The 15,661-nt window shown below is 38.3% G+C and overlaps 1 protein-coding gene across 1 annotated transcript in view; it reads left to right on the top strand.

Moving 5' to 3' along the window:
* The window catches only part of EYS (eyes shut homolog (Drosophila)), an 815,396-nt gene that overhangs the window by 799,246 nt on the left and 489 nt on the right, over positions 1-15,661 (top strand). Inside the window, 8 exon segments of the mRNA XM_014532733.1 lie at positions 8,070-8,121; positions 8,123-8,229; positions 14,229-14,469; positions 14,471-14,787; positions 14,790-15,118; positions 15,120-15,166; positions 15,168-15,335; positions 15,337-15,391. Coding sequence (XP_014388219.1) covers positions 8,070-8,121; positions 8,123-8,229; positions 14,229-14,469; positions 14,471-14,787; positions 14,790-15,118; positions 15,120-15,166; positions 15,168-15,335; positions 15,337-15,391 — 1,316 coding nt within the window.

A 15,661-nucleotide genomic window follows, 5' to 3' on the forward strand; every position in this document is an offset into this window, starting at 1 on the left:
GAAATAAGCCAGTCAGAGAAAGATAAATATCACAAGATCTCACTCATTTGTGGAATATAATGAACAACATAAACTGATGAACAAAAATAGAACCAAAGTCATAGAAGCATCGATTAGACTTTCCAACCTATGAGGGAAGGAGGGGTTAAGAGATCAACCAAAGGACTTGTATGCATGCATATGAGCATAACCAATGAACACAGACAGGAGTGCGGATGGGGGCATGTGCTGGGGGTTGGGGTGGTTGGGGAGAGGTCAATGGGGAAAAAGGGAGACTTATGTAATACATTAAACAATAAAGAACTTAAATTTTTAAAAAATGACATTGGGATTTTATGGGGCTTGCATTAAATCTGTATATTGCTTTGGGTAAAATGGCCGTTTTAACTATGTTGATTCTTCCAATTCATGAACACAGGATATTTTTCCATTTGGTTGTGTCTTTTTCAATCTCTTTTAATAATGTTTTGTAATTTTCAGCATATAGGTCTTTCACATTCTTTGTTAAGTTTATTCCTAGGTATTTTATTCTTTTGATTGAGATTGCAAAAGGAATTGTTTTCTCCATTTCTTTTTCTGAAGTTTTGTTGTTGGTAAACAGGAAGGCAATGGATTTTTACACATCGCTTTTATATCCTGCAAATTGACTGTATTTGATTATTGTTTCCAGTTTTTTGGGGTAGAGTCTTTAGGGTTTTCTATATATAGCATCATGTCGTCTGCAAAAAGTGACAGTTTGACTTCTTTCTTCCCTATTTGCATGCCTTTTTTTCTTTCTCTTGCCATATTATTCTGGCTAGAACTCCCAGTACTGTGTTGAATAAGAGTGGTGAGAGTGGACATCCTTGTCTTGTTCCTGATCTTAGGGGAAAAGCTTTCAGTTTTTCACCATTGAGTATGACATTAGCTGAGGGCTTATCATTTATGGCCTTTATTATGTTGAGGTACTTTCCTTCTCCTATTTTATTGAGCATTTTAATCATAAGTGGATGTTGTATCTTATCAAATGCCTTTTCTGCATCTATTGACAAGATCATATGATTGTTAGCCTTTCTTTTGTTAATGTGGTGTATTACGTTGATTCATTTGCAATTGTTGAACCATCCTTTTGCCCTTGGAATGAATCCCACTTGATCATGATGTATTATTTTTTTGATGTACTGTTGTATTTAATTAGCTAGTATTTTGGTTAGGACTTTTACGTCTGTATTCATTAGGGATATTGACCTATAGTTTTCTTTTTGTGTATTATCTTTGCCAGGTTTTAGTATCAGGGTTATATTGGCTTCCTAGAATGTGTTAGGAAGCCTCTTCAATTTTTTGGAAGAGTTTTCAAAGAATAGGCTTTAATTCTTCCTTGATCATTTGGTAGAATCCACTGGTAAAGCCATCTGGTCCCGGACTTTTGTTTTTGGGGAGGTTTTTGATGGTTGTTTCAATTTCCTCACTGCTGATCGGTCTATTTAGATTTTCCAGTTCTTCATGATTTAGTCTAGGAAGGTTATATATTTCTAGGAACTTACCCATTTATTCTAGATTATTGAATTTGGTGGCATGAAGGCTTTCATAATAATTTAGTATGATCCTTTGTATATCTCTGATGTCTGTGGTGATTTCTCCTCTCTCATTTCTGATTTTGTTTATATGGTTCTTTTCCCTTTTTTTCTCAGTGAGTCTAGCCAGGGGTTTGTCAATTTTATTAATCTTTTCAAAGAACCAGCTCTTTGTTTTATTGGTTTTTTTGTATACTCTTTTTGTTCTCTATTTCATTTAATTCTGCTCTAATTTTTATTATTTCCTTTCTTCTGCTAATTTTGGGTTGCTTTTGTTCTTCTTTCTCTAGTCTTTTAGGGTGGATGTTTGGTTGTTTACTTGGAATTTCTCTTGTTTCTTGAGATAGGCCTGTAATGATATAAACTTCCCTAGAGGTTTTGTGTTTTTTTTTAATGTATTTTATTGATTTTTTACAGAAAGGAAGGGAGAAGGATAGAGAGTTAGAAACATCTATGAGAGATCAACATCGATCAGCTGCCTCCTGCACACTCCCCACTGGGTATGTGCCTGCAACCGAGGTGCATGCCCTTGACCGGAATCGAACCTGGGACCCTTGAGTCTGCAGGCCAATGCTCTATCCACTGAGCCAAACCGGTTAGGGCCCCTAGAGGTTTTGATATGTTGTGTTATCATTCTTGTTTGTCTCTATATATCTTTTGATTTCACCTTTTATTTCTTCTTTGACCCAGTCATTTTTTAGTAATATGTTGTTTAATTTCCACATATCTGTAGGTGTGTGTTTTTTTTTACCTCCTTTTCGCAATTGATTTCTAATTTTAAGGCATCATGGTCAGAAAATATGCTTGGAATAATTTCAGTCTTTTTGAATTTGTTGATGACTGTTCTGTGACCCAACATATGGTCTGTCCTTGAGAATGTTCTATGTGAGCTGCAGAAGAATGTGTAATCTGATATTCTGGGATGAAACGTTCTGTAAATGTTGATTATATACTTTTGGTCTGGAGTTTCATTTAAGGCCAATATTTCTTTATTGATTTTTTTTGTTTGGTTGGTTGATCTGTCTAGAGCTGTCAATGGAGTATTAAGGTCTCCAACTATAATTGTGTTTGATCTGTTTCTCCCTTTAGATTTGTGAGTAGCTGTTTAATATATTTCAGTGCTCCCTGGTTGGGCGCATATATATTAAAAAGTATTATGTTTTCTTGATGTAGTGTTTTTTTATCATTATAAAGTGTGCATCTTTGTCTCTTGTTATCTCTGTTTTTCTTGAGATCTATTTTGTCAGATATAAGTATGGTTACACCTGCTATTTTGTGGATGTTATTTGCTTGGAGAATCATTTTCCATCCTTTTACTTTGAATCTACCTTTGTGCTTTTTAGATGTGTCTCTTGTAGGCAGCATATGATTGAGTTTTGTTTTTTGACCCACTCTGCTACTCTGTGCCTCTTTACTGGTGAATTTAGACCATTTACATTTAGGGTAATTATTGATGTATGAGGATTTCCTATAGCCATTTTATCTTTTGTTTTCTGGTAACTCTGTGCTTGCATTGGTTCTCTTCCTTTATGCTTCTATCTGTTGTTTTTGTTTGGTGGTATTCCATACATATTTCTTCTGTTTCTTCTTTTTTTAAGCTATATGTCTTGTTTGGGGGATTTTTGTGTGTGGTTGCCATTAGTTTTATAAAAAGCGAAGTTGCATATATACCATGGTTTTTTCCCTTTTGAGTGCATCTGATCTTCATCTTCCTTTACCCATTCATACCTGTCCCTCTTCCCTTTGTATGTTTTTGTTGTCACAAATTATCCCTTTTATGCTATGAGTTTTTTGGCAATCCTACTCGTAGTGTTATGACCTTATGTTCTTTGTTTCTGGTAGAATAACTCCCTCCTGCAATAGAGGTTTTCTAGTGATAAAATCCCTCAGCTTCTGTATGTCTGAGAATGTTCTTATTTCTCCTTCATATTTAAAGGGTAATTTTGCTGGATATAATATGTATAGCTGGTAATTTCTCTCTTTCAGATATTTGAATATTGGGTTCCACTCTCTTCTGGCTTGTAGAGTTTCTGCTGATAAGTCAGGTGAAATTTTTATGGGTTTTCCTTTATAGGTTACTTCCTTCTTTTCCCTGGATGCTTTGAGGATTTTTTCTTTGTCACTAATTTTTGATAGCTTCATTACCAAGTGCCTTGGAGAGGGCCTCTTTGAATTGAGGTCACTAGGTGTTTTGTTTGCTTCTTGGATTTGAGGATCTAGTTCTTTCCATATGTTTGGGAAGTTCTCATCCACTATTTGTTTTAATAGACTCTCCATTCCATACTCTCTCTTCCTCCTCCACTATGCCTCATGATTCTGGTGTTATTTTATTTTTTTATGGAATCAGAGAGATCTCATAGGGCTATTTTGTATTTCTTTTTATCAGGTCTCTCTCTTCTTCCCTCTGCATCATTTCTTGATTCCTATCTTCAATATCACTAGTTATTTTCTCTAATTGGTTGGTTCTGTTTTCTATGCTCATCAGCTCACTCTTAATTTCTTTAATTGCCTGCTTCATTTCCAGGATTTCTGCTTGATCCTTTCAAATTTCAATTTATTTGGAGAAATACTTATTTTGTTCATTGATTTGTTTTCTGAGTGCTCTGAATTGCCCGTCAGTATTTTCTCACTTCTCATTGAGTACTAGAGGCCTGGTGCATGAATTCATGCACATTGAAAGGAAATTAATTAGAAGAAATATTTTAATATCGCTATTCGCCCTTTCTCTATAATAGAGGTGTCAACCAAATTCACGATTGACAATAACAGATGGAAACACACGCGTGCGTTGGTGCCAGTGAGAGCTTTATATATATATAGACTAGAGGCCCAGTACACAAAATTCGTGCACTGGAGGGGGATGGGGAAGTCCCTCAGCCCAGATTGCGAGAGGGCACAGGCTGAGGGACCCCACCAGTGCACAGTCGGGGCTGGGGAGGGACACAGGAGGGCTCCAGGGCATGTCTGGCCCAGTCCTGATTGGCCAGACCCCAGCAGCAAGCTAACCTACCAGTCGGAGCATCTGCCCCCTGGTGGTCATTGCCCCTCATAGTGACTGGTCGACTGTCTGCCCCCTGGTGGTCAGTGCATGTCATAGCGAGCGGTTGAGCGGCCTTTGCATGTCATTAGCATATTTGCTTTGATTGGTTGACCAGACAACTGGACACTTAGTATATTAGGCTTTTATTATATAGGATAAACTTGCTTAATTAGACCTGCTTTCTGATTTAACTAAACTTTTTCCCTCCCAGTGAAGCACCCCAACTTGTCTTTCAGGTAATTGTCAGAACACAGCAGTACATATCAACATGAAGCAGATTATTATTGTAGATCACACAGGGAGAACAAAGCGTGAAATATTTAACTGTAGCAATGTTTGACTATATTCTGCACAGTGAGAAAACCTGAAGTCATTTTCAAGTTCCACCATTTCTTCTTTTCAGTTCGGTCAAGTTTCTAAACTTTCTAAATCTCTGTCTTCCAGCTAATGAAAAGAAAATAGGATCCCACTGAGTCTCCTATCTACCTACTCCAGGACTTCTGTGAGGATAAAATGAGATGAGGCATGGGAAAACGCTTCACAGACATTTGCTTAAAGTGTAGTGCAAGTCAAGTTCCTGGGCTGAAGAAACTCCAAGGAGGCTAGTCGCTAGGGAGAGGAAGCTGGGCATTGCTACGTGACGTCATTACCCAGCGCCCACAGCCACCGTTTCCAGGCTGGGCTGTGGGCTGCATTTTGCACCATGGGATCTCGGCAGCGTTAGCTGCAATTTGGTGGGCTGTTGCTCCGGGGAGGTGGCAGGGCCTGTGTCCCACTTGGGGGAAGCCGAGTGTTGCTTTGTTGGTGCCAGGTCCATGGTGCTATTTCTTTGTAAATGGCCAGTGTGTGTCACGGCAGCTCCTGTATTAAGCATCTGCCCCCTGGTGGTCAGTGTGCATCATAGTGACCGGTCAGATGGTCGGAGGGACACTTTAGCATATTAGCCATATATATATATATATATATATATCTATATATCTGTAGATATATAGATATATAGATATATAGATATCTGTAGATATATAGATATATATATCTGTAGATAGATAGATAGATAGATAGATAGATAGATAGATAGATATTCAGAACTGCAGTCTTGAAATCTCTGTCTTTCAACTCTCATAATTCCATGTGTTCCAGCCTATTTTCTGGGGATTTTTCATTTTCTTTCTGGTCATCGTTGTTGTAGTAGTTGTTCATGGCATTCACTGTTCTCCTTTGTTTTCCCATCTCTGAGGAGGTCTTTCTACTCTGTTCCAGTAGATGGCACTGAATTGCAAGATTTTTATCCTCTTTGGCCTCATAGTTTTGAGCCTCTGCAGCTTACGTAGGGCTGTACCGTCTCTGTTGCTTGGGGGTGAAGTTTGTTTTTCCCTCACAGTAGTGGCGACCCCTAACCTCCACAGGTCCAGCCCAAGCACCACCCCCTGGGGTTCAGTCACAGAGGGAAACTGAGTTTCTACTGCAACAGCTCTTGGCCTACAGGTAATTCACTGCTGGAGCCAACTCCAAGGGCAACGGGAAGCGAGATTTTGGAGTTGAATCAGTGGCAGGGCTCTGTGATTTACTTTCTTTGCCTGAAAGCCCACAGCCAGGCCACCCGTGTGGAGCAGCTCTGTAGGGCATGTGTCTGCTGACTCCAGCTCACGCATGCAACTCAGACCCCATTCACAACGCGCCCGCATGGTTCAGACACTCTCTCACTGCTGTGTGCATGACCACACAATGCCGCCACTCCAGTGGCTACTCCAACAGCCAGCCACTGGCTGGGTTTGCTCTCTGTTCACCCTGACCGGCTGAGGAAAGTGCCCGTAACTGCTGCTGCCAGTTCCCAGCTGCACTGCAGACACGCTGCTGCACTGTGGCTGTGTTCAGCTTCCTCCCTTCTCATCTCCCCACTTATTCCAGGGAGCCCAACTAGTTGTCCCAGTGTGCAGGTCTCTCAGTCATGCATCCGTGTTGAGCAGGGACTTATTTGTTGAATTATAGGTGGTGATTTTGTTGAGATGTTAATGGGGAGAGGATAGACACGCCCTTACACCGCCATTCCTCTGACCTCCACCTAAACCTGTGTTCTTTTTTTTAAAATATATTTTATTGATTTTTTTACAGAGAGGAAGGGAGAGGGATAGAGAGAAACATCAATGAGAGGGAGACATCGATCAGCCGCCTCTTGCACACCCCCTACTGGGGATGTGCCCGCAACCAAGGTACATGCCCTTGACCGAAATCAAACCCGGGACCCTTCAGTCCGCAGGCCGATGCTCTATCCACTGAGCCAAACTGGTCAGGGCTAAACCTGTATTCTTAAAATAAACTTTAGTTCAGTGTTTATGAACATGGGTCTAAGAAACACTTATGTCAGAGACACCTGTGTGTTTATGAAAAACATGCTTCCTAGACCCCGCCTCACCTTTAATAAATCAGACCCTCTAGGAGCGAGGTACACGACTTCCCATTCTTGGCAACCACACCACGTGATTCTAATCTCTACCATCCTGAATTGTAGTGAATCAAAATGAATGATGTTGTTGCTTAAACATCACCAACTGCCAACATTTCTTTGATAAACACCCATCAGTTGCCTGTCAATCTAAAAGGGAAAGTAAAAGTTAGTGTAGGCCTGGTCCAAAGGGAGAAGAGCCCAAGTAAATAAATGAATGGCTCAAAGCACGTGGTGAACCAGAGCACGCTCTATGCAGCACTGTCTCGTTACAAACCGAGGAAGAAAGAAGAAATGTAGATTCCATAAGGAGGTAAAAACTGCCAAGTGCTCAGAGCTTCCCTTCTTCCCCTCATAGTTCCCATCTGGTTGGTTGTACATAGACGCAACAACTCATATCTGATGGACTAAAAATAGGTTAATGACTCTACTTCAGTTCATATTGAAATGATCTTCTCATGCTTAACATGAAGCAAAACTCCAGAGTTAGCACTTTCTGAGAAGAAAGGGGCCTAAGTTATTCTCAAGTAAACTGACATTTATTTTCATTCATGTAGTCACTTCAAATGTATCTTGACTTGATTACACTCTATATTTTGATCAGCGATATAGAAACGGAAGAATAATTCATATAGCGATGCCTTCTATGTTCCACTATTTGAACCATCTTTCTGAAAGCGTTGTTCATGTAAGACATCCGAGAAGCTCACATTCTTGAGATAAAAACAAGACATTCTCAGAATCGATGCATCTGATGCCTGTCTGTCCACAATGCACTCTAGGGCAGAGGATTTGTGTCACACATAGGAGCCTAGGTACCAGAAATAACAGCAGGCTTTTCAATAACTGGCCCCATTACCGAGTGCCTATTGTTAGTGGGATTAGAACAGAGTGACCAAGGTTCAATGTACATGCAGCAGGGAGCAACCCTTGGAAGATAAGGTAAGTGGCAAAATTTTGAGTTTACCACACTGATGCATTAATGAGCAAGATTGTTTTTCCAAACTGGTTTTTGTCTTGTTTTGTTCTTTAGTTTTATCTATAAGTGACCCATCTTTCAGAAGCCACGAATTATCCTGGATGTCTTGCTTCCTTTCATATTTGTAAAAAGACACATATTGAAATGCCGTTCCAGGCTTTTTCTACAGATGGTATCCTTTTTTACGTGGCACAACACCTAACAGCACAATCAGGTAAAGTTGGCAGGATCTTTGGTTGCAAAGTGGAAAAAATCCTAATGAATTCCCGATAGTCCATTAAGTAATAGGTGATGAAGTATTTTTATTTAAGTCACCTTGCCTATCAATATGTAAACACTTGATACTTTCATGTTCTATTGTTACTGTGAGCGTTATGTTTATGAATTGACTCCCTAAATATAAATGTTAATAAAATAGCAAGAGCTTCATTAGAATTAAAGTTAGCAAAATCCAAATATAGTATAATCTTAGCTTTATAATAATCCCATCAAAAAAAGGTTGAAGCCATATCTGATAGTCTATGTCAGAGGTTCTCAACCTGTGGGTCGCGACCCCTTTAGCGGTCAAATGACCCTTTCACAGGGGTCACCTAAGACCATCCTGCATATCAGATATTTACATTATGATTCATAACAGTAGCAACATTACAGTTATGAAGTAGCAATGAAAATAATTTTATGATTGGGTCACAACATGAGGAACTGTATTTAAAGGGCCAGAAGGTTGAGAACCACTGGTCTATGTCAAAAGGAACAAAATATGCACATAACAGATTTGTTTTTTAAAAAAAAAGAAGGCATGCTGATAGTTTGCCAATAAATCTGTCCACATTACAGCTCCAAAATTTTTTCTTTAAGTTGTTCTGTCTTCTAAATGGTAAAAACATAGGATCTACATCCCAAATTAAGTTTATAAAAAATATTAACTATAAAAATTTGCATAACTATTGTAAAAGAATATTGATTAACAATATCTAAGTACTATGCTTTAGTTTTAAAAATTAATATTTGAGTTTTTACTTTGTTCTTAATTTAGTTTTTTATTTTGTTCTCCGGAACTTAAAAAAGACACTTGCATGCATTTTTACTGCAAAATCTTTTTAAAATTTTACATTTAGGATTTTTTTTTTCATTTTGTTTCTCAGAAAATGAAGTTTTTGTATTGAGAAATAATTCAGTTTTCTTCTCATGGTCAACAAAAATCGTACCTGATTTTCACAATCTACTCTAATTATTTTTAAGGTGCTTTAATATGTTACTAAGTGATAATATCAGAGAATTAGACCAAAGTGGTTCCATCTCAATGCACTAATACCTTCAAAATTAATTCAAGGAGAAAAGATGATACTTCCAAAGAAAAAAAGATAACATGATTGAGTTACAAAATATACCTTAGAAGAAATTTTTCTCCTGAGATTTGATATTATATTTGGTTTTAAATTCATGATTAATTTAAATATCTGTGAAAATGCTAAATGGGAGAATCATGCACAAACAGAAATTTTCTGTTTATAAATCAAGAGACATTAAGAGGTAATTGGCTTCAGTTATATTGCTCATTAAAAATACCCTCAGTTAACCTTTGTACAGTAAGGGCAGAAAATCAAGAAATATTTGGGACTGGCTAAGAATGCTGTACCATAATTTTATAATCAGTATATATACTTCACAGTATATAAAATTAAAAGCTCGTACACATTAAGAATCATAGGAGGTAAGAACACTTTTTTGTTACATGTTATTAAAAGGCATTGTATTACAGTTCATGAAAGTCAAGATTTTCCTTTTAGACACTATTTACAAAGAGAACTAAAAATATACTAATTAGTTTTATGTCATGATCGGTGCTGTATCTGACACTTATGTAAGGAAATAATAAAAACTTTAAAATGTAAAAAAAAAATCTAAGCTCTACATTTGCAGACTTAGATTAACCTAAAGGTAATTATCAGTTGAAAGGCATACACTTATTTATTAGCAATCAAGTGATGTAACGAGGGGTGAAGTATGTTTCATTTATTTAAGGTTGCATAAAATAAAGGTGACTGTTCTGTACTTTGTACCTTCTCTAAGAACATCTGATGGAAACATTAACTGAGCCTTCTAGCTCATCCTCTGCTAAGAGGAGCTATTTATAAAAATTAAAAAAAATACCCACCCTGGCTCAGTTGGTTGAGCGTTGACCCATGAACCAAGAGGTCCCCAGTTCGATCTCTGGTCAGGGCACATACATACCCGGGTTTCTGGCTCAATCCCTGGCAGGGGCCATGCAAGAGGCAGCAATCTATGTTTCGCTTTCACATCAGAGTTTCTCTCTGTCTCTCTCTCTCTATCTCCCTCTCCTTTCCTCTCTCTCTAAAAATCAATAAAAACATAATTTTTAAAAATACCCAAACACTTAATACATAGTCCAAAATCACAAATTTAGATTAGATTTTCAACAGCCAATTAGGTTTTCATATGTGCCAAACCAAATTCTTAATTAACAAGGTTTCTGTGTCTTTTTAGAGATAAATAATTGGAATAATCTCGAATAGTGTAAAATTTAAAACGAAAGGATCATTTGAAAATTACCATAGTTTATTTTAGATCTCTGATTTTGGAAAGAGATAAGTCTATGGCACCTGTTTATCTGCTCCTGCTAAATATTTAACATCATAAAATTAGTTTTTGACACAAAATTATCATTATTATGTTAAGCATAAATTAGTCACAGATAGTCCTAACCTGTTTGGCTCAGGGGATAGAGATATTAAGAGGTAATTGGCTTCAGTTATATTGCTCATTAAAAATACCCTTCGGACTCAAGGGTCCCAGGTTCGATTCCAGTCAAGGGCATGTACCTTGGTTGTGGGCACATCCCCAGAAGGGAGTGTGCAGGAGGCAGCTGATAGATATTTCTCTCTCATTGATGTTTCTAACTCTCTATCCCTCTCCCTTCCTCTCTGTAAGAAATCAATAAAATATTTTTTAATAAAAAAAATTAGTCACAGATAGCTGAATTCATCTTGATATAGTTATAATCCTCCCAGACAAATGTGTATTAAAAAGCCTAGTCAACTACAATGTAAAGTTAAAGTATATTCAAACAACTGAACAATAAAAGATAAGTTATATTATCTTTGCTTTCCTTTTCTAGAGAAAAAAGTATACAAATTTTCCCCAATAAGTTGTCTATAGTCTCTTCACAAATGTTAGGTCCTCCCAGGTTTCATTGATCTGTGATGCATGGTGGGGGCAATGACAGCACCAAGGAAGCAGGCGGGGCCCTAGGCCTGGTTAGACATGGTTAAATAGCCAGAGCACATTCATTCATGATCTTCATTCCACTTATGAGCTCAATTTCTTGTAAGGACCATCCGCTAGTGGTGAGCTTTTAACATTTATGTGCCCTAATGCCAGTTTTACTCATGACCCATGACTACAGCACCATTTCCTAGCCAACTAAAATAAAAGGCCTGCATGCCAAAGAGCTGCAAATACAGCTCAGAGCAATTTTAGCTCCCAGGGCCACAGAGGGAGAGAAAACCCTTCTTTGTCAATTCTTAAGAATGTACCAGCAAAGCCCTGTTAAAGTGAGTAGTTCTCCACTTTTCTTCCAGTTGGCAACTTGACCAGTGATGTAATAGATCACAGCTTCAGCTTTCCTAATCATGTTTTAGCTACTTTTTATTCCAATGTAGCGCTTCACTGTAAGATTGTTTGCTATAGGACAGTACAACAAAGGTAGCAAGAGAAACTTCTCCCACTGTGCTGTGAAAGAGAATTGTGTCCACTTGCAAGGCACAAAGTATATTCAGAGTGCTATGAATTTTTTTATTGATTTTTAGAGAGAGGAATAGAGAGAGAAGTATCCATCAGTTGCCTCCTGCACGTGCCCCAACCAGGGATTGAACCCACAACCTGGGTATGTGCCCTGACCAGGAATTGAATCTACCACCTTTTGGTGTAAGGGACAATGTCCCAAACATCTGAGCCACACCAGCCAGGGCCAGAGTGCTATAAATTTTTAAGACTTAATATCAATTGTTTTGTTATTCTAGTTTCTTATGGTATAAACATTTTAAGTAATTCTACCTGAATTTAATATTGTCTTATAAAATGTTTGCATTGCTGCTTCTCTTTCTTTAGACTTAAAATGTGTTCATGTTAGAAAATAGGAAATAAATTGAATTTCTTTCTCTTTGGGGAAATTAACAATTTTAAAATTCATGTAGTATAGGATTTTAATGCCAGAAAACCAGTATTTGGGAACTATTCAGTAATCTCACCCCACAACTATACAAATGTATTTCTTAATGCAGCAATTACTTACTGAGTATCTCATTATGTGCCAGGCACTGTGCTCCTGCTGGGGGCCAACTGTTGGGCCAAATCAGATACAGCCCCTGTTCTCATGAAGCTTACAAGCTAGTGAAGGAGGCAGCTATTAATCAAATAATAACAGATGTAATGACATAGATTGTATCCACCAGAAATTATGAGAAAATGTTTGAAGCAAGAGAACCATACTTTGCATTGTCTCAGGTGGAAATGATACGTTTAGGACCATAGAGCTGCCAGGTCTCCCACCCGCCCGAGAGTGGTCTAGTGTGGGCCACAAGGGGGAGAATGAACATTATGTGCAGGTGGGAGATGAGGCGGCCTGGCACTTCGAAAGGGGGAAGAGGAAAAAGTAGTAGCAGGTGCCAAGAAGTCTTCTTGAATAGAAGAGGAAAGAACTTTTCACTGGTCATGAAATGACAGGGGAAAGGGAAATGCTGTTTTGAGAAAGATTCCCGTGGGGTTTGCTATGCCCACCACTTGACTCCCTCTAGAAACAAGACTGTGCACTGAAGGCCTACATCGTTTTCCCAGGCAGGGACAGTTGCATTTGCTTTTCCTCTGAGTACCTCAATGCAGCTTCATATACACGCTGGATCATTTGTTCAAATGTTTTCACAGAAGACTATATAATTGTGAGATAAATATTGTGAAGGAGAGAGACCTAGTGCTATTGAAACACTAATAGGAAAACAAAACAAAAAACCCTGACCAAAAAAGACTTGTCCGAGGAAGTGGCATTTAATCTGAGAGCTCAAATAAGGCTGGAGTTGCCTCGGTGAGGTGGAGGGGTGTTCCAATAAAACAGCGTGTGCATGTGCGAGGGTTCTGAAACAAGAGGATGAAACTCTCCCACAAGGTCAGTGTGGCTGGAGTCGAGTGGAGGAACAGGGAGAGAATACACTCCAGGCAAAGCTGGAGAGAGGGGCCCGGAACCTGCAGAGCCTTTGTCGAAATGTCAAAGATTTTAAGTTCCTGTCCCAACAGTAGTGAATGCCATTAAAGTGAATGCCATTCAACAGTAGTGAATGCCATAACGAGAATTTCACTTGAAACAATCACTTGAGCTTCAATGTAGACGAGAAAATCAGCTGGAAAGGGAGAAGAGATGATAGTCCATTTAAAGTGGCAGGAGAGACGTGGACAGAATCAAGATGTTTACAATGAACCCAAGTGCTAAAAAATCTGTTTGATCAGAGGCCCATGTTTGGCAGGTTATGTGTGGACCAAAGAAATGATGAATCCAAGGATCACACCTAAATTTCTGGTCTGAAGAACGGGATGGAGGGAGTGACTCTGAGTTGGGGAAGACTAGAAGAGGCCAGGTGTATGGAAGGCGATTCACACACTGAGAGACAAACTTGGAGTTTGAGGTGCCTGTAAATCCCAAGCAGAGATCTCAGCTAGGGGTCTGTGTGCTTGATGCCAAGGGCATGGCTGAAACATACACTATAATAAAAGGTTTTCAGAGCATAACTATGAACTGCTCTTGTTTCTTTCACCTACCTCCCCAATCTGTCAAAAACAAAGTCAATGGCTTGGAGCAAACGTTGCTTATTTTTACACGTTCACCCTGCACTAAAATTATTAAAGGAACGCCTCGCTTTAACTTAGTACCACCATACATTCATTCACTCGATGGAAAATATTTGTAACTAGGGAAAACTTATGTGGCCAATTCCGGAACAAAAGAATACAGAATGTGTGAATGAATGTACTAGTATACACATATACTTTGATCTGTAAATGGAAAGAAAATTCTCTACCATAATTATGACCAAGACTTGTTACCTTCTTTTTCCAAAACCACATCTTATTCAAGTGGCCAGAAAGAGCGTTTTTAATGGAGTGACATTTCACTGTTACTAAACTGGTTTTCTTTCTCAACAGGTGATTTTTTATGTATCTCTTGAGTAAATGGTGTTCAACTTCGTTACAATCTGGGTGACATAACTGTCATTCTAGAAACTCTCCAAAAAGTAAGTACTAATGGAAGCAGTTGGCATGTGATTAAAGCAGGAAGAGTCGGTGCAAAAGGCCACCTGGATCTGGATGGGATAAATGTAACAGAGAAGGCCGACGTTAACATTAGCTACCTGGACACAAACACTGACTTCTATATTGGAGGAGTGTCTTGTAAATCCCATGGCAACAGCCAATGCACTGGTAGGTTTTCAAGGTTGTGTCCGAGAAGTTATAAATAATCAAGAATTACAATTAACTGAACTAGGAGCGAAAGGTGGCTCAAATGTAGGTGACTGTGATGGGACAGCCTATGGGTACACCGTGTGCAGAAATAGGGGTGAATGTATATTAAATGGCACTTTTTTGTGCAGATGTCCGCCACACTGGACTGGAAACACATGTGACCCATCTGTGTACTGTTTGAATCACCTTTGTCTCCACCAATCTCTGTGTATACCTGACTGGCCGTTCTCTTACAGTTGTGTCCTTTGGGTTGGGTGGGAAGGTTTTGTGAAAGCAAAACTTCATTTTCAACTGCAAAATTTATGGGTACTTCTTACATTAAACATATTGATCCACACTATAGAAAAAGAAACCTCCAGCTCACTACTGTATCCTTAAATTTCAGTACTACTGAAAGAGCTGGCTTAATTGTGTGGATAGGAAAAGCTCAAAATGAAGAAAGTGATTTTCTGGCAATTGGTCTCCATAATCAGACTTTGAAAATAGCAGTTAACTTAGGAGAATGCAACTCTGTACCGATGATTTATAGCAATGGTACATTCTGTTGTAATAAATGGCACCATATCATTATAAGTCAAAAATCAAACTCTTATTAAGGCCTTCCTAGATGGCAAGCTAATTCTCTGAGGATATTGACCCACACAAAAAATTTGTTGCTCTGAACTATGATGGTATTAGTTACCTAGGGGGTTTTGAATATGGTCAAAAGATAAACATTGTTACTCAAGAGATTTTTAAAAGAAATTGTGTTGGTAAAATTAAAGATGTATTTTTTCAGGATTCAAACAAACGAGTTAATTGAATCAGAAGGGTACAATGTTTATGATGGAGATGAACACAATTAGGTTACACAAACGTATAGTGGTTACTTTAATATACTATTTATGTAAATGTAGTTGCTTTGGTAGTTATTTCTTTAGCACATTATTTTGCTGAAAAACAACTGTTTACTATTATCTGAAATAGTCTAAATGCTAACACTTTTATAAGCTTATATAGCTAAAGAAAGATTCTGGTTGTTTTTCCGACATCCAATTTATCTGTAAGTATGTTGATTGCTAAATTTTTACTCCATTAGTTCATTCATTAGTTCATTTAGTGTTATTCATCTGTGA

Source organism: Myotis brandtii, unplaced genomic scaffold (assembly GCF_000412655.1).
Source record: "Myotis brandtii unplaced genomic scaffold, ASM41265v1 scaffold904, whole genome shotgun sequence".
NCBI classification, from domain to species: Eukaryota; Metazoa; Chordata; class Mammalia; order Chiroptera; family Vespertilionidae; genus Myotis; species Myotis brandtii.